At 40.7% G+C, this 25,231-nt stretch overlaps 1 protein-coding gene across 5 annotated transcripts in view; it reads right to left on the bottom strand.

Moving 5' to 3' along the window:
• The window catches only part of LOC122539947 (acid-sensing ion channel 2-like), a 1,330,135-nt gene that overhangs the window by 51,703 nt on the left and 1,253,201 nt on the right, over positions 1-25,231 (bottom strand). For 3 of the 5 annotated variants that reach the window (XM_043675161.1, XM_043675160.1, XM_043675159.1), the window contains 2 exons: positions 19,571-19,662; positions 11,883-11,962 (listed from right to left, as the gene is read on the bottom strand). In XM_043675161.1, the coding sequence (XP_043531096.1) occupies positions 11,883-11,962; positions 19,571-19,662 (172 nt within the window). Of the gene's footprint in view, positions 1-10,943; positions 11,102-11,882; positions 11,963-19,570; positions 19,663-25,231 lie in introns of those variants that run through there. The other 2 variants (XM_043675162.1, XM_043675163.1) reach the window with 2 other exon arrangements.

Genomic DNA, 25,231 nt, shown 5'->3' on the forward strand with positions numbered 1-25,231 from the left:
TGTTAGGTAAGGAATAAATGTAGGGGTATGGGTGGGTTGCGCTTCGGCGGGTCGGTGTGGACTTTGTTGGGCCGAAGGGCCTGTTTCCACACTGTAATGTAATGTAATCTAATCTAATTTTATGCTTCATAATCAAAGGAGGTTTCTAGGGATTATGTCACTGTAAATCAAGTTATACTGGGTGTGTATGAACTAATCCCTGAAGCATACAGACAAAATGTTGAAGTTTACACAAACAGTTTGGGCAAACCTATATTGAATTTGAAAGGGTTAAGCAAAATAATTTTAACCAGTAGAGCCATTAGGAGTTGAAACAGAAGGTAGAATTCTCAGGAGACAATTCTCTTGGAAGAATTTAAATATTCACTAAATTTAATAAGCACCAGTGTTGAAGAGCAAGGGATTGCAATTGTTAAGCAGGCAGCAGAAATGGTAGGTGATTATAAGCTGATCCAAAGAACTAAATATTTTCTTCATCAACCCCATACACTGAAAAAGGAGAACGGATAAGGGAGTGAAAGGGAAGCAAGGAGTAAGGATTTAAAAAGGACAGCTGGGAATGTCTTCTCAAGATAAACCCGGAGGGTGGAAGTGAGAATTGAAAGTATAAGTTGTATTGTAATTAGATTAGATTCCCTACAGTATAGAAACAGGCCCTTCAGCCCAACGAGTCCACATCGACCCTCCAAAGAGTAACCCACCCAGACCCCTACCCTACATTTACCCCTGACTAATGCACTATGAACAATTTAGCATGGCCAATTCACCTGACCGGCACATCTTTTGGATTGTGGGAAGAAACTGGAGCACCCGAAGGAAATCCACACAGACATGAAGAGAATGTGCAAACTCCACACATACAGTTATGTGGCAGGAATCAAGCCCGAGTCTCTAGCACTGTGAGACAACAGTGCTAATCCCTGAGCCACCATGCCACCCTAAATAGAGTGAGACAGTTTAATTCAGAATGCTGGAAGTTGCAAAAGAAGCCCATTAGTATTACTGGGTTTCATAAGAATGAGTTGAAAAAGAGAATTCCAAGTGAAAACACCATGCATCGTTATAGTTTTAACTCCAATCAAGAAATTAGAGGTTGAAACTGCTATTGAATACAGATGAGATGAACAGAGAAGATGAGAGATATGAAAGGTTTTTGTCAAAAGGGAAGATAACTGTCAGAATCTTTTAAGGGTCTGAGCGACATGGGCTGTGGTGAGAAGTGTGGCAGAATTGAATGAGATGTCTTGCCAGGCCCATTACAAAGTCAACATCCTTTCATGCCACCTTTTCTGCTTTTTGCAGTTAGTGTGGCGAGATTCCCTCTAGCTAGTGGTGAGTTGTCAATTGATGCGGATTAATACATGTCAAATAGGTTGTTGGCAACCCAAATTACCTCATTAATATTCAGGTTCTGACCTTACCAAACTCATCCAACAGACTAGACGTTGAGGAAATTTGCTATGTAAGTCGGAGTGGGTAGCTGGTGAACTCTTTGAGGAGAAAGTGAGGTCTGCAGATGCTGGAGATCAGAGCTGAAAATGTGTTGCTGGAGAAGCGCAGCAGGTCAGGCAGCATCCAGGGAACAGAAGAATCGACGTTTCGGGCATAAGCCTGAAGAAGGGCTTATGCCCGAAACGTCGATTCTCCTGTTCCCTGGATGCTGCCTGACCTGCTGCGTTTCTCCAGCAACACATTTTCAGCTGGTGAACTCTGGTCACCATTTGCTCCGAAGGACCTCCATGTTGGATACTGGCTGCCAACATCTCAGGGTATATTCCATGAACACCAGCCACATGCTACACGTATCCATGGATATTGGCATTTGATATGTGCCAGCCTCTAATAACTCACATAACATCACTGATCCACTTACATGGTACACAGTCACTCTGATCCTATCTGAATGTACACAGCAACTAATGCTCTACATCCTCTTGCCTTATCATTTTTTCCCCCTCATCCACAATACCAGGTTCATATTACTTATGCCTTGCCTTGCCATTTAGTGTAGACACAAAGGAAGGAAGTTCATTATGGTTGTCAGAGGATCTCGGTAAAGTCAAAGGAATAACCTTCATTCAGGGGGTCACAGAAAGCCACAGAGCTCAAAACCAGTGCAGGGCGTGTCTATGGTTAGTCAGTCCCTAATGGCAGAGTCAGTATGCTCTTCTCATAAGGTGTAAGAAGCTGAGGATCTAAAACCTGTCTTGATTCTTCCTGCCCTAATGGGGTCTGTTTTCATCTTGGAATGAGAGAGAGACAGTTATTAAGAGAGGTGAAAGTGTTTGGCACAGCTAGTAGTTTGAGGGATGGTGGGCCAGTATCCCGAATGAGTGAGTAGGCAGCACATGAGGGCATACAAGGTTAGTGGCATTGGTAGGGGTGACAATAAGTGAGTGAAGTTGTTGCAGGCAACAGTGAGAGTGGTAGAGCCTGGGTATTGGTGGGAGGCAGGTATAGTTACAGACATAGAGCGAGTGGAAAGTATAGGAGAGAAGATGGTTGAATTACACTGTTGGAATGGAGGAAGTCATTGGCCTACTTCCTGCAACACTGTGCATACTTCCAGATGGCCGAGATTACTTTAGCCTGGGTGGCAACCTCCGATTAGACTGGTATATTCTGGTGTCATGGCCTCACTGCTGGTCCTGGGACAAGAGGAAATCCCATCTGCATACAACATCGTTTGCCAGAACCTACCAGTCCCTGCCCTCACAGTGGATTTCCCCCCATCTGGAGTAGATGTCAGGCACCATGCAGGGCAGCTCTACCTTGACATTGCTTATCTGTTAGCACAACAGCCTTTTACAGATCGTGCAAGGTATACTGGCAAATTCTGCAAGATCCTCAGACTGGTGAGTTGTTCTGTGAATGGTGCATTGTAGGATAAGGTTGGAATTAGACCTGATGGCTGCCATGAGGTGGGTACTTAATGCAGCGAAATTGGTAAGAAATGAAGAGAAAATCTTGCTTTTATCCCTGGACTGTTAATCCAGATAATGTTCTGAGGACCCAGGTTCAAATCCCACCACAGTAGATAATTGAATTTTAATTTTAAAAAATGAAATCTGCAATTAAGAGTGTAATGATGATCAGGAACCCTTTGTTGGGAAAACCCATTTGATTCACAAATATCCTGAGGGAAGAAAACTGCCATCCTTACCTGGTCTGACCTACATTGACTCCAGACCCACAGCAATGTGGTTGACTCTGAACTGACCCTTAGGCAATGAGGGATGGGCAATAAATGCTGCTATGAATAAAGGAAAAGAAACTCTTCAAAAACACCGCTGCAACGTGGACTTAACTAAATAGAATTCAATCCAACTTCTCTTTCTGACAATGATGCTGCTAAACCTAGTACTATATTAAAGGAACTATTCAGAATCTTCCACCTGAAAATGATCTAGTTTTCCTTCCAAGTAATTCAATGAAAGCCAAAGTGTTCATAAATGGTAGAAGACTTTCAGATAGCCCAGTTCCAATGTGCAAAGTGCAAATGGAGTGTGACTTGTTCTCCAGGCTGGTGGTAGTTGGAGTAGTTGAGAAACTATCTGTAGATGAAGTAGACTTACTCTTGGGTAACTGTTTGGTTCGAGTGAAGATATAACTTTGCCGATAATCACAGAGAGCCCAAGGGAGGTTAAAGAGATGGAACAAGTTGCAGATATTTTTCCATTGTATGTGGTGACTAGAGCAATGGCTAAACAAAGTTCAACCATCAGCAGTCGATATAGTACTACTGGCTATTGTCAGAGTAGTTGAAACTTTCCCCAATGCTAAGAATAATTCAAAACAATATTAGACAAGTCTTCAGTGACTGAGGCATAGAAAGCAGGTCTGGAGATAAACAAGTTAGCACAGGCAGCACATGCTGAGGCAGTGACTGAAGGAGTTCCAGAGTGCTATTATGTTAAAATGGCGTTCCATTGAGGAAATGGAAATACCCTCACAGACCTCTGGATGAAGCACTGTCCAATGGTTTTCTGTCAAACAGTGGTACTGCTCAGATATTGTAAGGAGATATTGTGTGTAGCACATAAAATTCTTATGGCAGGACATGAAAGAATAAGAACATCAATAAGCAGGCATTTTATATGGTTAAGACTTCCTAAGGATGTCATGTAATTCTGTAAAACTTGTCATATATATCACGTAGTAGCAAAACTTCAACATGTAATCAAACTGTTTTAGTCGATTCAGAAGAAAATGCTAATTGTGGCAAAGAAACAATCGATGAAAGGAAAATCAGAAGGTCTAACCCAGAAATATGGAATCTACAATCCTGTCATAACAAATGATGAACAAGAAAAGCTTGTCAATTTGAAGAATATGAAATATTGTTCAGTGTCATACAGTAGATTTAGCTATACCATCAAGTTTAAATTTTACTGCTCAAGAAATAGTAGTTTTGCCGAATGTTCAGCAGAACAAGGAAACACAGGTAAGTTCTGTGCAATTAAATGAACAGAATATCATTGAATATTCCTTAACAGTCACTACGGTACCACGATGTTCTAATTCTTCACACAGTACTGTGGGAATGATAGGGTTGTCCAAGTGAAGGGAAAACTAAGGGTATGCAGACAGCCTTTGTACAACGAAAAGAACATAAAACAGGTGCTGAGCTTCCTGCTATAAACGATAGTCAGGAAGTATTAATCCTTCCCAGAATGTTTAAAGTGAAGAGATTCCCTAGTGACTGATGAAGACGACAAGGGCTTATACTCAGATTGAGAAAATAGGAAATACAGTGAACTTTAATTTTCTGCACCGTAAATTCAATCAGAATCATCAAATTTGAATCTGGATCCTGAAGCAATGAGATTTAAATTCCTCACAATTGATTGTTGCACTGCCATTCAGCTTGATGAGCAAAAAGATTTGATAGATTCAGATAAAACAAAAGGAGTTAGGAAGTTTAAGTGCTGTTGCTTCAGAAACATTGGATGTATATAGCTCAGAACAATAGTCAGGAGTTGGCCTCTGGCAATTGTTTTTGAGTCTGACATGATCATTCAAATCAATAGATGTTCCAGTGAAGAATTCTTGTTTAACACTAATATTGATCAGCTACATGAAGCAAGCAAATTTCTCTATCAATCTGGAGGAAGTGGATATTAGTGAACCAACAGTGACAAAACAAGCAACTTCAGGTGAAAATAGCAAAAAGGACATGAAAGCAGATGTGTGGGAAAACATATCTCAGTCATGTCTTAGGGGAAGACTTCTTTGAAAGTGGAATGCTGGAATACTTATTTGAGTTAGAATCACGGGAAGAATCCAAAGGCAGTATCCAAGACCATTAAGACGATAAGACATAAGAGCAGAACTAGGCAATTCAGCCCATTGAATCTGCTTCACCATTCGTATGTGGCTGATGTATTTCTCAATCCCATTCTCTTGCCTTCTTCCTGTAACCCTTGACCCCCTTAACAATCAAGAACCTATCTATCTCTGTCTTAAATACATTCAATGACTTGGCCTCCACACACTTCTGTGGCAATGCGTTCCACTTGCTTGTGACCTCCTCAAAAAATTTGAAAAGATTTGTCAGGCATGACCTCCCCTCGACAAATCATACAGTCTCAGTTCTATTTTACCATGCACGTCTGGGTATCTGCAATTTTATCCATAATATGGACTCTAAAATCTTACCAATGACTGAGGCTAACTGGCCTGTCCCTTCTTAAACATGGGTATTACATTAGTCATTTTCCAGTTCTCTGGGACCCTCCTTGACAGCAGTGATTCCTGAAAGATCATCAGCAATGCTTCTACAATCTCCTCTTTCAGAATTCTGGGGTGTAGTCCATCCCATCCAGGTGATCTATCCACCTTCCAGCCTTTCAGCTTCCCTAGCATCTTCTTTTTAGTGATGGTCACTATATTCACCTTTGCTCCCAACTCCCTTGAAGGCCTGGTGGGTTGCTGGTGTCTTTCACGATGAAAACTGATGCAAAGTACCTATTCAATCTCTCTGTCATTTCTTTACTCCCCATTACAACCTCTGCAGCCTCATTTTCCAGCAGTACAATGCCTACTCTTGCCTCTTTCCTACCTTTCAGATATCTAAAACAAAACTCTTGCAGGAAGTGGTGAAGGCTGGTACAATTGCAACATTTAAGAGACATTTGGACGGGTATATGAATAGGAAGGGTTTAGAGGGATATTGGCCGGGTGCCGGCAGGTGGGACTAGATTGGGTTTGGATACCTGGTCGGCATGGATAGGTTAGACAGGAAGATCTGTTTCAATGCTGTACATCTCTATGACTCTATATTACTAGCTAGTTTACTCTCATTTCATCTTCTCCCCCTTTATTGCTTTTCTAGTTACAATTTGGTGGTTTTGAAAGACTTCCCAATCCTTTGACTTCCCAATAATCTTCACCACATTGTGTGTTTTTACTTTTGCTTTTCTGTTGTCCTTGACTTCCCATGTCAGCCATGGTAGCCTCATCCTCCTCTCAGTATGTTTCTTCTTCCTTGGGATGAATTTTTGCTGTGCCTCCCAAATTATCCATCCACCATCTTCCCTGCTTTGCTCCCCCAATCTACTCTGGCTAGGTCCTCCCTCATGTCTTTGTAGTTATCTTTACTCAATTATAATACTATTATACCTGATTCAAGCTTGCCCTCTCAAATACAGGGTGAATTCTACCATATTGTGGTCACTGCCACCTAGGGATTCTTTCAACTTAAGTTCCCTTTATCAAGTCTGCCTCATTACTCATCATCAAACCCAGAATTGCCTGTTCCCTAGTGGGCTCTACCACAAGTTGCTCCAAAAAAAACATCTTGTAGACATTTCACAAATTCCTTTTCTTGAGATCTGCTACTAATTTGATTTTCTCAGTCCACTTGAATATTGAAGTGCTCCATGATTATTGCAATTGTGCCTTTTCTATCTCCAGATTTATTTTCTCTCCCACATGCAGACTGCTACTAGGAGGTCTGTACACAACTCCCATTAGGAGCTTTTTTCCTTTGTGTATCCTCAACTCTATGAGAGAAAGCGAGGGCTGCAGATGCTGGAGATCAGAGCCGAAAATGTGTTTCAGGAAGAAGGGCTTATGCCCGAAACGTCGATTCTCCTGTTCCTTGGATGCTGCCTGACCTGCTGCGCTTTTCCAGCAACACATTTTCAGCTCTATCCTCAACTCTACCCACACAGCTTCCATGCCTTTTGACTCTATATCACTTCTTACTACATCTAATTTCAATTCTTACTAATAAGGCAACCCCAGCACCCCCCTACCCTGCCTATTTGCCTTTCCATTCAATAAGACATGTATCTTTGGATATTTAGTTCCCAGACCTGAGCCCCCATAGCTATGTCTCTGTAATACCCACAACATTGTACCTGCTGATTTCAATCTGTTCTATAAGCTCATTTAGCTTGTTTCGAATAGTGTGTGCATTAAAGTTTAACACCCTCAGTCCTGTGTTCACTGCTCCCACCCTCCACCCCGCCCCACCCCATCCACCGCTTCTCACAGTTATCCCTTATCTGTTGTGCCTGACTTAAAAACCTGACACTTTCCACACTCTCTGTTCCATTACTTGTTCTGGAAACTTTAATAACCTCTGCTGAGTCCACTCCCCCCTTTTACCTTTTGCATAATTGTCCATGCCACTAAATTGACTGCCACACTAGTTTAAGGCTCTATCCACAGCCCTAGTTATTTGATTTGCCAGGACTCCGGTCCCAGTACAACTCAGGCAGAGACGTACCATCAGAGCAATTCCTTCCTTCCCCAGTCCTGGTGTTAATGTCCGATGAATTCAAACCCATTTCTCCCACACCGATTTTTGAGCCATGCATGTATCTCTTTAATCTTATTGACACTGTGCTAATTTGTTCGTGGCTCAAATAGTAATCTGGAGATTATTACTGTTCTGGTTCTGATTCTAATTTAGCTCCAAGCTGCTCATATTCAGTCAGTAGGACCTTCTCCTCTTTCTACCTATATTGCTGGTCCCCACAAGGACCACAACACTGAATCTTTTCCCTCCCACTCTAAGTTTCTCTGCAGCCTAGATGAGATATCTTGAACCTGCCCACTGGGCAGGCAACACAGCCTTTGGAACTCTTGATTCACTGTGGCCACAGAGAATAGTGTCAAATCCCCTGACTATACTATCCCCAGTTACACCAACATTTCTCTTCTCTCCCTGCCTCTTGAATGTACCACGGTGCAATGGTCAGTTTTCTCATCCTCCCCCTCTCACCCACACAGGAAGTAAGAATCTCAAACCTGTTTAGACAAGCTCAAGGGCTGAGCCTCCTTCAGCACGACCTTTGGATCCCTCTGACTGTCTCACTCGTGATCACACACCCTCTTATCCCTGACCACTGATTGAACTCAAGGAAGTTAATCTAAGGGACTGCTTCCTGAAATACACTGCCCAGGTAATTCTTCCCCTCTCTGATGTGCCAGAACGTTGAAAGCTCAAACTCCAGCTCCTTAACTCCCAGCCAGAGTTCCTCAAGCAACCAACACTTGCTCCATCAGATGTGGTCACTCTGGACCCAATGGGATCTACCAGCTCCCACATCATGCAGGTATACCAGATTGTCTGCCCTGCTTTCTCTATTTAATTACTTTGTTATAATTTGATTTTTAAAAATTTTGTACTGGTCTTTTAGTTTGTAACCTGTAAATATTTCCCCTATTTACCTTCAATTTAAACATAACCTGTAATAGATAGGCAAATTTGTAGCTATAGCCAACTACTGAACTTTTGGCTTACCTGTGATGTCACTATTTTGTGCTGAGCCCCTGATCCTGGGCTTCAATTTATCCTTTTGAAAAAGAACTTCCAAACTGTGAGCCAAGAAAATGCAAGCAAATAGCACCTGCAGTCGAGAGTGTGGTGCTGGAAAAGCACAGCAGGTCAGGCAGCATATGAGGAGCAGGAAAATCGACATTTCAGGCATAAGCCCTTCATCCTGACCTGCTGTGCTTTTCCAGCACCACACTCTTGACTGACCTCCAGCATCTGCAGTCCTCACTTTCTCCAAATAATACCTGTAGTAAGGACGAATCAATGTAAGCCTCATTTTCTTGTTATCTGTGTGTCGCATACCTTGTGATGAAACACATTGTCCTCAGGGTGGAGCCATGGAAAGCTCATATTTATTATTGCCTTGAGGTTTGGTGTGTGGATTGTAAAAAAGGAAGATATTGCTTTGCACCAATGAGACTGTGCAAAGAGATGGTTGCCGTTTAAAAAAAAAAGATTACGGAGCACATTGTGAGTTATATACAATGGTATGCTTTTCCCAAAACAGTGAGAGGCAGAAGCAGATACCATAGAACTAAGGAAAAGCTTTTAAGACAACAATGTTCTGGTCAGTTCCTGACCAGCTGATTATGATTTGTGTGGAACAGTGCAGCAGAGAACTACATGGCCTGTAAAGAAACAGCATCAAAACATCCGTGTGTATGTGTGTGTGTCTCTCTCTCTCCTTTGTGAAGGTACCAGAAAGTCTCCAGCTAGCTGCCTTCCACTTACTTTCCTCCTTTGGAAGAGGAATACAATGCCTTTAAAGGCAGTGAAAGGAGAGATTCTCAACCAAGGAATAAAAGACACTTCGATGTGCAAGCAACCAGTTATCAATAGCAAAGAACTAAAAAGGGATTGAATTGGAGGGAAGTGAAATGACTCATTCAATCCTATGTTGCTGTCAATTGGTGTTGCCCTTGAGTTTGTTTCTTATCCCACCCTTAGGATTCATGTCTTGCCTGTCTTTGTGTATTTGTCTGTTTGCAAGGGGTATATTTAAGAAGAGATAAAGTTTAAGTTATAGAATTACAAGTTAACAATATATATTTTCTAACTGCCATTAGTTAAAAATTATTAATTCATAATAAACATATATTCTTGTTAAATGCAGAAACCTGGAGAGTAATTTATTTTAACCTGAGTTCTTTAATCATGTAAATGGTAACTTTGGATAGTTTGTCTAAACTTTTTCAAATCTGTGATGACTCCAGGAACATTGGGACTTGATTTCCACTTCCCGCACCACCACCCTTGAACCCCATCCCTCCCAATGCAACAAGGACAGAACCCCCTGGTCCTCATCTGCCACCCCACCAACCTCCGCATTCATATCATCCTCAGCTACTTCCGCCACCTCCAAATGGACCCCACCACCATAGACATATTTCCCTCCCCACCCCTATCAGCATTCTGGAGTGACCATTCCCTCCGTGACTCCCTCGTCACGTCCACACGCCCCTACTAGCCCACACCCCACTCCTACACCTTCCCCTGTCACCGCAGGAATTGCAAAACCTGCGCCCACACCACTGCACCACCAAGGCCCCAAAGGATCCTTCCACATTCAAAAGAAATTTACCTGTACCTCTACCAAAGTCATCTACGGTATCTGTTGCATATGGTCTCCTATACATCGTGGAGGCAGGACCTCTTCTTGCAGATCGATTCAGAGAACATCCCTGGGACAACCGTACCCACCAACCTCACTGCCCATGGCTGAACACTTCAACTCCACCTCCCACTCCGTCAAGGACATGCAGGTCCTGGACCTCCTCCACTGCCAAACTTTTACCACCCGACGCCTGAAGGAAGAACACCTCATATTCCGCCTTGGGATCCTGCAACCACACGGGATGAATGTGGATTTCAACAGTTTCCATATTTCCCCTCTCCCCAGCATTATTCCTGTCCCAAACCTCCAACTCAGCATCACCCTCCTGACCTGTCCATCACCTTTCCCATCTATCTGCTCCACCTGCTCCTCCGATCTGTCATCTTCTCCCTCACCTTCACCTACCTATCGCTTCCTCAACTATCTTACCCCCATACCCCACACCCCTCCCATTTATTTCTCATGGCCCCCTCCCTCAAGCCTCATTCCTGATGAAGGGCTTATGTTGAAACGTCGATTCTCTTTCTCCTTGGATGCTGCCTGACCTGCTGTGCTTTTCCAGCACCACACTCTCGATTCTTGATGTCCAACATGCCAGCCCAGTGAGTTGTGACAGCATTCTTTTTTCTCTTTAGATCTTGGGTGTTTCTTTTCTTTCAATACTGATCATCAATAGGTTTTCTTACTGGAAAATCGGGCTATGAGATATTAGCATTTATTAATTTTAATGGCTCTGTTAGAAAATAGCATAGTGACGTGATGTACAGAGTACAAAAGATTCATACATTAATAAAAAGTAATTGCAAGGCTAATTCTCACAGTAATTTGTTAATCATTTGAAGATTGCCTCAGTATATAACTGGGCGGCACGGTGGCACAGTGGTTAGCACTGCTGCCTCACAGCGCCTGAGACCCGGGTTCAATTCCTGCCTCAGGCGACTGACTGTGTGGAGTTTCCACATTCTCCCCGTGTCTGCGTGGGTTTCCTCCGGGTGCTCCGGTTTCCTCCCACAGTCCAAAGATGTGCAGGTCAGGTGAATTGGCCATGCTAAATTGCCCGTAGTGTTAGGTAAGGGGTAAATGTAGGGGTAGGAGTGTGGGTGGGTTGCGCTTCGGCGGGTTGGTGTGGACTTGTTGGGCTGAAGGGCTTGTTTCCACACTGTAATCTAATCTAATAACTGTAACTAGTTAGAAGTAGCACTTAAAAAATGGATTTTCTCCACTTTCTGCTTGCAGCAAAATTACACACTTGTTATTTATTCCTAAGTTTCTGATTTCACTACAAAAACAGAGGACATCTTCCCGCTACATGAGTAATGCATTCTTTTTGTATCTGCTTGATCATATAGAAAGCACAAAGACTATTGATGATATGTGGAGGCAGAGTAGGAATATGAGCAACAGTTTTAGAATTACCACTTTGCATTATATGATTCAGCTTTAAACAATCTGTGTCAAAACATATTGTTACAATCTTACCTCATACAAGTAATCAAAGAGTTCTAAGATTGTTAAAATGCTAGCACCAATAAACAGTCCCATCTGGCCTCCGATGTCACCTAAAAAGGAGAAAACACAGTCAGTAAAAATTAGAAGGGAAGGCCAGTTCCTATTTATATTTGCAGATGGCAATAAATATCTTAAGGAGATGACCTGGGGGTGTGCCAAGCAGGCTAAGATAAAAGGTAGGGAGAAGGGGTGTTGGAAATGCGATAGGTGGAAGGAGGTTAAGGTGAGGGTGATAAGGTGAGGGTGATAGGAGTGTGCCAAGCAGGCTAAGATAAAAGGTAGGGAGGAGGGAGTGTGCCAAGCAGGCTACTGAAGAAGGGCTCATGCCCGAAACGCCGATTTTCCTGCTCCTTGGATGCTGCCTGACCTGCTGCGCTTTTCCAGCAATACATTTTCAGAATAAATATCTTAATACCAGTTGGCCTAATGTACCCATTGATCAATTTCTCGCCCTGCACGTCCTAAGCCATCCAGGTGAGGAATGTTCCACATTCCATCCCTGATTCCACAGGAGATACAATATGTTTCAGAAAACAAGTCAAGGTCCTCACTGCCAAGTGACCCAAACCAGAAAGCTCAAAAGTGCAATTGTTAGGTGAGGAAAGGATTAGGTTTAACTGTTGTACTCTCCCTAATTGGATGACTACCAACCACAGAATCATTCAAAATGGCAAGTTGGATGAGATTCTGGAGGACGAACAGCTTGAAGAGAGTGGCACCTGAGACAGTGGTCTATGTGTTTAAGAAAAGAGCAGTATCTTAACACATAATACTTTATTTAAACTTAACAACCTCAATTTTATGCAGGGACAGATTACATTCCATGCTATTCGACCATGATTGAAAAGTCCATTGGCATCACACCAATCAGCCTTAATTTTGTTTGAGTCAACTTCTGCCCCTCCCTTGGTGGAGGTACTATCTTAGACTGCAGCTGATTGACTGGCAGCTCTGTATATCCCATTGGGTCAGAGTTGAGTATTGGCCACTGCTGGGACTATAAGTAGTCACCCCAAGAAGTTTCTTTAATCCTCAGCTTCAGGTAAGTCCAGGGATTTTGTACAGCCTCTCTGGCAAATGTACGTACATATGTGAGTGAGTGAGTGAGTGAGTGAGTGAGTGAGTGAGTGAGTGAGTGCCATGTTTTAGAGGATAGGGGTGATTTAAAGCTGGTTTGATCATGTGCTTGATAGTAATTGGCATTGAGGCCCCCAAAATGTCTTCTTCAAAGCTGCCTGACAAAAACTGTCAAGTGAAAACTACAGCCTGGTTTCTGCCTTCCCCGCCCTGAAGTGGCCATTAATTGGTCACTTCAAGCCTTTGATAGAACTATGGATGAGTGAGGCTGCCTGACACATTCCCCTTAACTCCTCTAATCAACAAGGCAGCCACTGATAGTGTCCTACCCTCTGGATCAGGGAAGCCCAGGTTCAAAGGTGCCTGAACAGGTCAATTAGACAAATACCTATAATAAATTGAGGGGTTCTTGTGGTACAGTTGTAGTGTCTCTATCTCTGGTCGAGGGGTCCTTGGTTTACAGCTTCCTCACACATGTTCCATAACATTTGTGAACATACTGAGTAAAATATGATGGGGAGGTAGGATGTAATCCATATTTTTACCTCACTTCTTGCCAAAGTGGTTCTAACCTTGCAATCTGTTTACAAAGTTTTATTGTTAAATTATGTTATTCACAACAAAGATGCTGAAGAGCAGTAAACCAATAGAGAAACAAAACATGCTTTTGGCCACTGGCAATGATGTGCAAAATACAGATGGACAATGGCACATTGATGCTTTCAGTAATGACCTGAAGTCATGAAAGACCTTTGCAGCTTGTGAACTACAGTCTGCATTGCCTTTTCATATGCAAAGTCCACTCTGGGTCAGCACAGACTTAAAACCATAACTTGGAAAAAAATATAAAGAACACATTGCGCAAGGCAAATCATCATTAACGTATCATTAATATTGGCTTGGTTTATATTAATAATGATAGGAAAGTTAGTAATACTAGGAATTATCAGCTGTAATTTCAACAATTATACTAATATCATTCATACGATGGCATGATGTTAATGGATGGTAAGATTAATAATATTGTTCATGGGTAATAAGGCTAATGTGGGGAAGATTTAACTAAATAACTTAAGCTAGAAGGACAATACCCATAACCAGATAATATGTTCTGATGTCTCAGCTCTCCTGTTTATTTTTGCAAGATCTATGTGATTCAATCTGTTTTAGAAACATACGTATATATGATCTCCCTGATAAAAGAACAGGAGGATGATTGCAACCATAAATTAACCAAATTCAGAACAGAACCTCAGACAAGTAGGAATAAGCTTGCAGCTTATTGAGATAAGCTCAATTTCACTTCAAAGGTTCACTGCTGTACATCGTAAAATGGAGGTAATACCAAATAAGCTGATTTCTGAGTGAGACGCAATTATTGTCGGTAATTATTCACATGAGAGAACAACATGACAACTAATGGCTTCTGCATGAATGAGATGCAGTGCATGTGTCTGTTTTCAACAATTAAATAAAAGAATGGTGCCTAAATTGGCCACTCTCCCAAAAGCAATTTAGAGATATCTGAGCAAAGGAACTGCCAATTATAAAATGTATCCGATATGATTTTTGGCACCGTTAATGATATGGAGCCATTGTTGATCCCATTGAGAAACCATTCCTCCAGTGGCAAAGGTGGACCAGGAAGGTGTGCAGTGCAATTTTAGCACAATGAAGAAGTGGAAATGGTATTGGCCCGCAGGCCTTCAAACCTTCTACCATCCTCAATGAACAGCTCAGGATTGACATATATGTGATGTGTATATATAGGCCATAAAATGTCTTCTTATTTTCCAAACAGGTGTTAAGGACCAGGGTATCTGCAAGTTCACAATTGATGTACCTTACAATTATACCTTTACTGTTAGATAATCTTTACTGCCAGATAACGTGTTTCTTTTTGAGAAACCCAGCAGGTCTGGCAACATCTGTGGAGAGAAAGTTAGGTCAATGTTTTGGATCCAGTGACCCTTCCTCAGAAGTGATGACTTTGCTTTCTCTTCACAGAAGCTGCCAGACCCACTGAGTTTCTCCAGCAATTTCCATTTTTATTTCAGGTTTTGTTTTATTGTTGGGTTTGTCTTTTTTGTGCATTTTCTGCACATATGTGTCTTTAATGTCGAAACAAGCAATTTTGCACAGGCATCACATTTATGGCACTATGGTCAATTATTCCATTTGTTTACTGCCACCACACATTTCCTTTTAAGAGCTAGATTAGATTACCGACAGTTATGGAAACAGGCCACTGGGCCCAACAAGTCCACACCAACCTTTTGGAGAGTAACCCACCCAGACCCTATATTTACCCCTGACTAATGCACCTAATGCTATGGCAAATTCACTTGACATGCACATCTTTGGTGGATTGTGGGAGAAAACCAGAGCACCCGGATGGGACCCGTGCAGACACGGGGAGAATGTGCGAACTACACACAGACATCACCTGAGGCTATAGTCGAATCTGGATCCCTGGAGCTGTGAGGCAATAGTGCTAACCACTGAGCCACCATGCCTTCCATCTAGCTAGCTGCACCTCTTTAACTACTGCTACTTTCAATGGGTTTCTGGACCCCTGGCAGCATCTGCTGTAGATTAAACTCTATGCCAAATCTTTTTTCTGAACCCATTTAGAGGAGGAAGGATTGCCATGAAGAAAATGCATGGACATCCTTATACTGCTCCAGCTCATCATCATTTCACACATTGCTGAAACTTTGGAGCTTTAATTCCACTTTAAATTCTGTCCAAATACTCCTTAAAAGCAGCTGCACTCTATCTCAGGAGATTTTCAATTCCCTGTACGTCTAGAAGGAAATAAAAAAAAATCTTAAATGAAACTTGAACTTGGATGTTGAGATGGCAGCAGTGTGTAACAGATCCTTGACAGCCCTTTGTTTTCTCATATGAAGAAAGTTGAAGGTCAGATAAACTTTCTCAGAGAGAAAAACAAATTCTTTCAGTCGCTACCTAGGATCCTGTGAATGCAGATTCATTGACCGTGTTATTTGTTGGAGTATTATTGTCATATGTTGGAAGGAATTTTGAGCAACTGACATCCGAGGCATACGGAATGAATATTCTTGAGTGAAGCAACCTTTATTCTGTCCTTTACTAAAATGATACGTGCTTAAAGCTTTCAAAAATTACAGAACTTTTAAAAAGGGATATTTTAAGACAGGTGAAATATTTAACTCTGCAGCAACAATAACGGGAGTAACAATTTTCTTCTATGTCGAGCTGTCAAATTACATCATCCTTCAAGATAAATTGCCAAGCAATTTATATAAAAAAAACAAAATCAGAAGTTGCTGGAGAAACTCAGCAGGCCTGGCAGCACCTGTAGAGATAAAGCAGAGTCAATGTTTCAGGTTTGGTGACCCTTCTTCAGGAACATTAACTCTGTTTCCTCTCCACAGATGCTGCCAGACTTGCTGAGTTTCTCCAGCAATTTCTGCTTATGCACTAAGCAATTTAAGTGTGATCTCTGACAACTTATGGCTTTTCCAAAGATACTCAATTTGTTTTAAGTTTCCTGCTTGGGTTCAGACGAGCCAAGATCAGATTGTTTTTGATAATTTTGCACACCCTTACAAAAGAAATGGAGTCTCTGACCAATACATAGAAATGAAACAGGCATTTATATCGGGCCTTTACACATCTTCAGGATGACTCAAAACAAATGCTGCATCCAACTGGCAGACAGCAAGGCCTCACAAACAATGCATAAGACAAATTATATGGCAATTTCTTTTAGTGACATTGATCCTGGATGGTACACTGGGGATTTCATACTCTCCTACATGTTATCTCAAATCTTTAACATCCATCTGAACAATGAGCGGAGGAAGGCAAAATGTCGTGTCTTTACAGAAGACCTCAGTGATGTAATGTTTCTTGCAATAAATAGTTATTGAATTTTCTTTGCTCCATTATGTGGGGCTCTTCTGCCATTATTATGTTGGCATTCAAAAGTACATTCACAGGAAATGGCATACTTGGTCCTGTGAGCTCCTGACTCTGGGCAATAGATCAACAGGTCTAAAGGTCTTGCATTAATCTCAACTTGGGAGAAACAGCAGGGTCACAGATTATGCTGCATTGGTGGAATAATAAAACAAAATGCTTCAAATGGTGAAATCTCTCTTCATAATTCCCTTGCTACTATGTTAATGAGTTCTCACATTCACATGCACTATCCAGTTTGTTTCACCTTATCTATCGCTGGACAACATACCTGCACAGCACCAGCACTGCAAACCCAGGAAACTTGAGGCTGTTATGCCAACATATTTCCCTTTGATACATACAAATAAGGTCAATGCAGCAGCAGCAATGGGCGTACTGTGGAAAGCTCAAATTTTATGAGCAGGTTCAGAAGAGGATCATCTTAAACAGAGACATAGAAACATAGAAGTAAGTGTAAGCCATTTGGCCCATTGATCCTGCTGCACCATTCAGTATAATCATGACTGATCATCCAACGTAGAAACCTGTTCCTAGTTTCTCCCCATTCCCTTTGATCCTTCAAACCAAACTAATTCTTCCTAACTCCTTCCTGAAAACACTCAATGTTTTAGCCTCAACCACTTTCTGTGGCAGAGAATTCCAAAGGCTTATCACTCTCTGGTGAATAAATTTCTACTCATCTCACTCCTGAATGCTTTACTGAGTATCCTTAAATTGTTCCTCTGGTTCTGGATTCCCCCAGCATTGGGAACATCTTTCCTGCATTTACTCTGTCTAGTCCCATTAGAACTCTATAGGTTTTTATGACCTCTCCCATTATTCTTCTAGCTTTCTGTTTCTTCCCATGCGGCATCCCAGAAATCAGTTGGTAAACCTTTGCTGCATTCGCTCCATATCAGAACACCCTTCCTCAGGTACGGAGATCAAAGCCACATACAACCATCCATGTGTGATTTCACCAAGGCCTCGTACAATTGCAGCAAGATATTCCTGCTCCTGTCTTTGAATCCTCTCACGATGGAGGCCAACATAACAGCTGTCTTCTTCACATCTTCCTCTATACTTACTGTCAGTGACTGCTATCTAAGGACACCCAATTGCACCCTACCTTTTCCAGTCTATTGTCATTCATAATATGCTTCCTTGTTTTTGCTATCAAAGTGATACAACTCACATTTATTGACATCATACTTCATCTGCTATAGTGGCTCAGTGGTTAGCACTGCTGCCTCACAGTGCCAGGGACCTGGGTTTGATTCCCGCCTTGGGCAACTGTCTATGTGGAGTTTGCACATTTTCCCCATGTCTGTGTGAGTTGCCTTTGGGTGCTCTGGTTTCCTCCCACAGTCTAAAGATGTGTCTGTCAGGTGAATCGGCCAGGCTAAATTGCCCATATTGTTAAGTGCATTAGTGAGGGGTAAATATAGGATAGGGGAATGGGTCTGGGTGTGTTGCTGTTTGGAGGGTCGGTGTGGACTTGTTCGGTGGAAGGGCCTGTTTCCATACTGTAGGTAATCTAGTCTAACAAAGAATCTGCCATGCATTTGTTCACTTGCCCAAATCAGACCAGATTGGGCATGCAGTTCATCCTCCCACTCAGCTTTGTCTCATTTGCCCACTTACAGATATTTGATTTAATTCCCTCATCTATATCATTGATATATATCGTGAGTAGCTGGAGTCCAAGCACTGACCTCTGCGATACCCCACCACTCACTGCTTGACACTCAGAAAAAGATCCATGTATTTCTGCTCTTTGTTTCCTGTCTGCTAACCAGTTCACTATCAGTATCAGTAGATTACTCTAAATTTCAAGCACTTAAATTTTACATGCTAATCTCTTATGTGGAACCTTATTGAAAGCCTTCTGACAGTCCAAATGAACCACATCTACTGCCTCCTCTTATCCACTCTAATAGCTACATCCTCAAAAATATCCAGTAGATTTGTCGAGCATGATTTCCTCTTGTAAATCCTTGCTGACTCTGTCTGATCTTGCTACTGGTTTCCAAGTGCTCTGCTATGAAATCATTTTTAGTAGAGTCGAGCATCTTGCCCATCTCCGAAAACAGGCAAACCAGTCTCCAATTCTCTGTTATCTCTCTACCTCCTTTTCTTAGATGGTGGGTTTATGTTATGCATCCTCCAATCCATAGGAACTATTCTACTGTCTATCGAATCTGAAAAGATGACCACCAATGCATTTCTAGGGTCACAGTAGCAGCTGACTCTTAATTGTCCTGCTTTGAAAGATTTAATTTATTATCAAGAGCCAGGAAACTCACTATCATGCAATATTTATTTATGATGATCTTGGTGTCATATTGAGGCATGGTGCTAAATTATTTGTGCATCTTCAAAAGGAAGCATGCATCAATGTGGATTTTTGCTGCTGTAACTCTTATTATGTATGGTCCGTTGTTACTTTCTAACATTAGGACATCAGAAGTTGCTCTGATGCTGCAGGAAATGAATAATCTTTTGTGAAGGAATTATATTTATAGCTTGCTGATGAGATAGAAGGTGGTACTTCCTGGCTAAGACAGGCCAATTGCACCTTTAAGTAGACACTAATGGACACTCAATGCAGCTCATTAAATTCAATCACTCACCAAGTAAGCCTGCCACTTCATATGCTTTCTTCTGTTCAATAGTTTCATAGTTCAATGCTTCAAAGAATACGTCCAGTACTAAAATATTCTCCCTGCAACAAAAAAACCCATAAAAAAAGCAAATGAAATGTTTGTATAGATGTTTGAGTGAGTACATAAGTGTGCATTTAAATGTACAAATGTGAGTGTTGATGTGTCTCCAGGAGCATATTCAAGTGTGTGCAGTAAGAGTGTGTTTATTTTTGTCAGCTTAGTTCTTGAAAATAAAGTTGCTCCTATTTGCAGCCTAATATTTTTACTTCACATTTTGGATATGGCACAGTACCAAAAGAGATCACAAAGCCAACATTGAAATTTGTAGCACGTGTACACGTCCAAAGAATCTGACTCTGAAATATCCTCTGTCAATGCCTATGTAATTCAATTCCATTCATTCAGACTAAATATACATGTATTCACAGACACACTGAAATAAAAAAGGATGTTTTCTAGTTGAAATTACAACTGACTAATATTTCCTTCAAGTAACTGGGAGACTACTTTTAGGTAAAGTCACAGTTCACTTGGAACTACTTTAATAGCAAGCTGCTGGGAGTTAACAGAATTTAAAATGGCTCACAATCAGGAACTCAGACTGAAAAGACTGGTTCAAAGCTGTCTCTGGATGGCACTATCCATCTGCTGCATTGTAATGGTCAAGACATTCTGAAACTTGTTGTCTATGATGTCCTGCCAACATCATCATCATCAAGGTCACAGATTTTTTGCATGAATTGTCAACTCCCAAAATCTGGGAAAAATCTGAAATCTCAAACAATAAAATCAGAATTTGATTTAATAAACATTACCTTTGGTAATCATGAAGCAAATTTGCAATAATCGGTTGTGTGTAAATCATCACTCAAATCAGGGAGATTTATTTATATTATAGCAAACTAACATAAGAATCGTAATTGGAATTTATTTTATGAATAGAATACTGTATAATTCATGAGTTTGCCATTTGTTATTACAGATTCTCATTAACACCTAAAATAAATAACATTTTGGCAATATTTACTGAGTGCAAACATACTCCTCTTCTATTTGTGATGTAAACATAAATATCAGTATAAAAGAATTTAACCTCAAGTAGCAAACAAAATCAACTCCCCGCCACAATCAACTGTATCATGAGGGTATTTCTATTCCATACATTTTCTTTTGTAAGTTGCTCAATTTGCAACACCAATATCAGACTGAGTATTGTAACATTCCTATCCACTAAACACATGCTATCTCCTGTAGCAGTTCATTGAATGGTCAAACTGAGATCTTTTGAGACTTTAGTTATAAATTGAGCTAAACAAAATTTGGGAATGGGATTTCCATCCTTCTACTATTCCAGACTTTACCAGTATACATTTCAAAGTTACTTGTGAGTAGTAGTGCTTATTAAAATAATTAAGTTCATTTATTTTAATTCCTCAGTAGTCAAAACATTCTGAAAAATCCATTTGAAACTTGTCTCCAATAAATCACATATTTACATTTTAGTACATGAACAAAACTAGTATTTATCCCAACTTCCAGTCATTTGATTAATATTAGTTTTGTTTGTCCTTCACACTCAATTCTGTTGCCTCCCACATAGCACTTTTCTTAACTTTGAAAGGATTGAGTCTGCGGTGGTTGACATGATCTCCTTTTTCATTTGGGATGTTGGTCCAACGAAACTGGGATTTGGGATGACAGGCTTGACTGTGTCATGCCACAGACTGGATGGCTCACTGAGCTAAAATGCCTCAGTTCACTTGAATCAATTAAAGATAGAGCTGATAAAAGTTTTAAAGACAGCTAGGTTAGGGGAAGGGTTACCTCATCATGAAATGCATTCCGTTATAGACATGGTGCCTATTTCACATGGACGTGAAAAAGTGGCTTCTGCCCAAAGCCATTATGTCACCCAAGATGAACCTAGATTTTACATTATAGCAAGCCACATTACACCAGAAGCTCAGGGGTCAGTTAGCTCAGTTGGCTGGACAGCTGGTTTGTAATGCAGAGTGGGTTCCATTTCTACACTGGCTGAGGTTACCGTGAAGGACTCGCCACCAAGACATTTCTATCTGTAATGAGAGAGCAGCGCTATGGTATGATAAGATTATGGTGATCTTACCCTTACACAGAGGGAGCAGAAGTTGACAAAGTAATTTCTCCAGTCTTCAGAACTTGACAACATAAGTAAGCATGATACTTCAAAATTGGAATGTTGCTCACTATGACCTCCCATCAGAGTTTCTGAGGACATTGGGAGCAGGACGACTTTCTGTTGCAAACTCCCAATGGTTAATCTGTTTGAATAGTGTCTGCAGCCCTGACTGGAGTTGCACACCAATGCACTGGAGCTGTCATAACAAATTAAACCCTACACTTTGAAATACTGGTGTTGTTTCAGCATCTCAATTCATTCAAAATGGTGAAAAAATGCATTTTATAAACATATTTCTGTAAGAACCCAAAAAAAAGTAACTGCTGAAGAAAAAGGTTCATTTTTCTCTGGTGAGATCTGGAGGGAAGATTTGAATTGTGGTCAAAACTTTAAAAATATGTGCTTAAATAGAACCTCTTTGTGTACACCAAATGTTGCTGCATAAGTACATGAATGAAAAGAAAGGAGAGACTGTAATCATTTGTGATTATTTCCATAATTATAGCCATGGAAACCAGACACTAAATGAATGGAGTAGCATGCCCACTTAATATTCTGGGTTGGGAGCCATGTTAATTCCTCAGAAGTGATCCGAGGAGATATATCTATGTTTCTTATCCTGACATGGAAATACACACAAGAACTGGGAATGAAGAATATAAATGCTTAAAGTTGAGTTTGAAACTGAAACATGTAACTGTAATATGCTTGTGTTCCTTAGCGTTTCTGCATTAATCATCAGATCGCTTTCCGTCCTTGTTTTGTACATGTAACCATTATTTCCTGTAAGCTTTGCCCAATAATCAGGACTGTGTCACATCTCCATCTTTAAAGTACTGCCTAGGTCAACAAGCTAGGTCCTCATAACAAACAGAAATTAGCCAGAACATAATGTGGAACTTTTGATTTCTTGAGAAAATGCTGATTTATGTTTTGAATGAAGCATCTACTATTAACGCCTTCCTATTTCTGACTTGCTGGTAATATCTCTGAAGACATAGCACTAATGTTCACGTGTACACTGATGATACCCAGTTCCATTTTACCACCTCCCCTTTTGGCTCCTTTGCTGTTTCTAAATTATCAAACTGTATAGACAACATGCAATCATGGACGGACAGAAATTTCCTTCAATTAAATATTGCTAAAACCAAATTCATTGTTTTCATTGCATGTTCCAAACATTGTTTCCTCGCTACTGACACCATCCCACTCCCTGGCATCTATGTGAGATTAAGCCAGTCAGTGTAACCTTAGTGTTACATTTGACCCTCAGATGAATATCTGACCTCATGTTCATGTACCCTCTTAGAAAACCTATTTCCACTTCCATAACATTGTTTAACTTCACCCTGCCTCAATTTATTTTCTGCTGAAACCCTTATGTATGTCGCTGTTACTTTTAGATTATTCCAACAGAATCCTGGCTTGTCTTTCAAACTGTAAAATAGATATAATTCAAAACATAGTTGAACACATAGTAATTCCCAGCAAATCCTGTTCCTGTATTACCTCTGTGCTTGCTGAATATATTCCTTCCTGGTCAAGCAAAGTCTCAAAATTCTTATCACTGTTTTCAAATCTCTATATTGCTTGCCTCTCCTGGCCTCTATAATCTTCTGAGCTCCACTAATTCTGTCCTCTTGTTCAGTTCCAGTTATCATTGAAAGCAGTGCCTCAATAGCCAATGCCCCAAGCTTGGGAAATCCCACCCTTTATCTCAATGTTGAGGCATTCCTTGAAGCTTATATCTTTGACAAAGACTTGGTGATCTGACCTAATATCTCTTCATGAGGTTCGGTGTCAAATTTTCTTTAATAGTGCTCCTGTGAGGTACCTTAGATGTTCAATTACATTAAATGTGTGACGTAAATATAAACAGTTGTTGTTGATGTAAATGAAAAGCTGGCCATCTGGTATTCCGGGTGCCACTGCTGACCTGCCCCTTGATAGAAGCAATTGCAGACTGACTTAGCGCAATTGCTTTAACAAAACCTGAGAGAACCTCTTGTGACAGACAGTAATGGAGAGAAGTGGAGTGACTGAAGTGCCTGTGTACTAAAAATAAATCAAAGAGCTGCCAAACTTCAACACAAAGTACCAACACAAAGAGGTTAATATCCATTTTATAGTGTTTCCACCACTTTGTAACACTGGGGTGTCAATCTATTTTGTTGATACTTGCTCCAAAATATGTCAGAGTAAGTGTCTTGACTTGATTGACCATTTTGTACTTTGCAGGAACCTCTCCAGTCCTGCTACCTTTATCCCCTGATTCTTTTTTTGTCATTTCAACATCCACAGAATTCTGTAGGATAGTACAATGTAGTAATTTACAGCAAACTGGTGAAAGACCTACAATGTACAAGTGTGGTCAAAACAAGTGGTTGATTTGAATACCTGAAGAACAATCTGACCTCGTTGAAGAAAGTTGAATAATATATATAAAAAAAAGGAGTGGACAAGAGGTTAACCCAAAAATAACTACCTATTAGTCAAAAAAAGTAAAAATTAAAGGTTTTTAATTTAGTTAAACATCAAGATTTAAACAGGAACAGATAAAAATATGCATCTGAATAGAGGATATTTCTTTCCTCTGTGATGCTTGTGTGTACGTTTTCTGTTCTGTAAGTTCTATGACTCGATGCTTTTTAAAACCAAATAATGCTATTTCAAATAGTGGTAAGGTAGGTAACAGGAGAAGATCAATAGTATATACATGTTGGGAAAATACATGTATGGTGAAAAGCAGGAATGTAAATCAGTGCCTTCCTTCACAGTGAATTTGGCTCATTTCCTTGTTGGGCATTAACATAGAAACACAGGAGCAAAGGATTTAGAAGAATGAGTGGGCATTTTTTCCTTTGAACTTGATCCACCATTCAGTAAGATCATGGCTGATCTAGTTTTGCACTCAGTTCCTCTTTCCTGTCTGCACCCCAAAGCCCACGACTCCTTTGTCTGTCAAAAATCGAACTCTGTTTTGAATAAATATGATGACCCAGCTTTCACTAACTTTGAGGAAGAGAACTCCAGATGCTCATGACTTGGCTGAGAGAAAGAAAATCTCCTAATCTTTGTTTTGCGATTATTTCATAACATTATTTCATTTCATAACTGCAAGATAAAAATTGAAAAAAAGAGAAGGAACGAAATATGTTAGAAGGGAAAGTGGGATGGTCAAATGATATGAAAACAATCTGGGTGGACATCCAGTTGCATTTACTTTGTTGTCTAATTATAGTTCTGCTCTCACATTAGAGAGAGGTGACTGGTGATGTTTAACCTGAAGATTGCCATGCCTCAGATAAGGGGAGAGGTTGGAAAGGAAAGCCCTTCATGGCTACCCTAACTAATTCAGGAATTGAACCCACACTGTTATCATCACTCTGTATCACAAACCAGATGTCCAGCCAACTGAGCTAACAATTGTCTAATTAGCCAACTGATAAAATGGGAAAGTTGTCAAC

This window comes from Chiloscyllium plagiosum, chromosome 33, assembly GCF_004010195.1.
Source record: "Chiloscyllium plagiosum isolate BGI_BamShark_2017 chromosome 33, ASM401019v2, whole genome shotgun sequence".
NCBI classification, from domain to species: Eukaryota; Metazoa; Chordata; class Chondrichthyes; order Orectolobiformes; family Hemiscylliidae; genus Chiloscyllium; species Chiloscyllium plagiosum.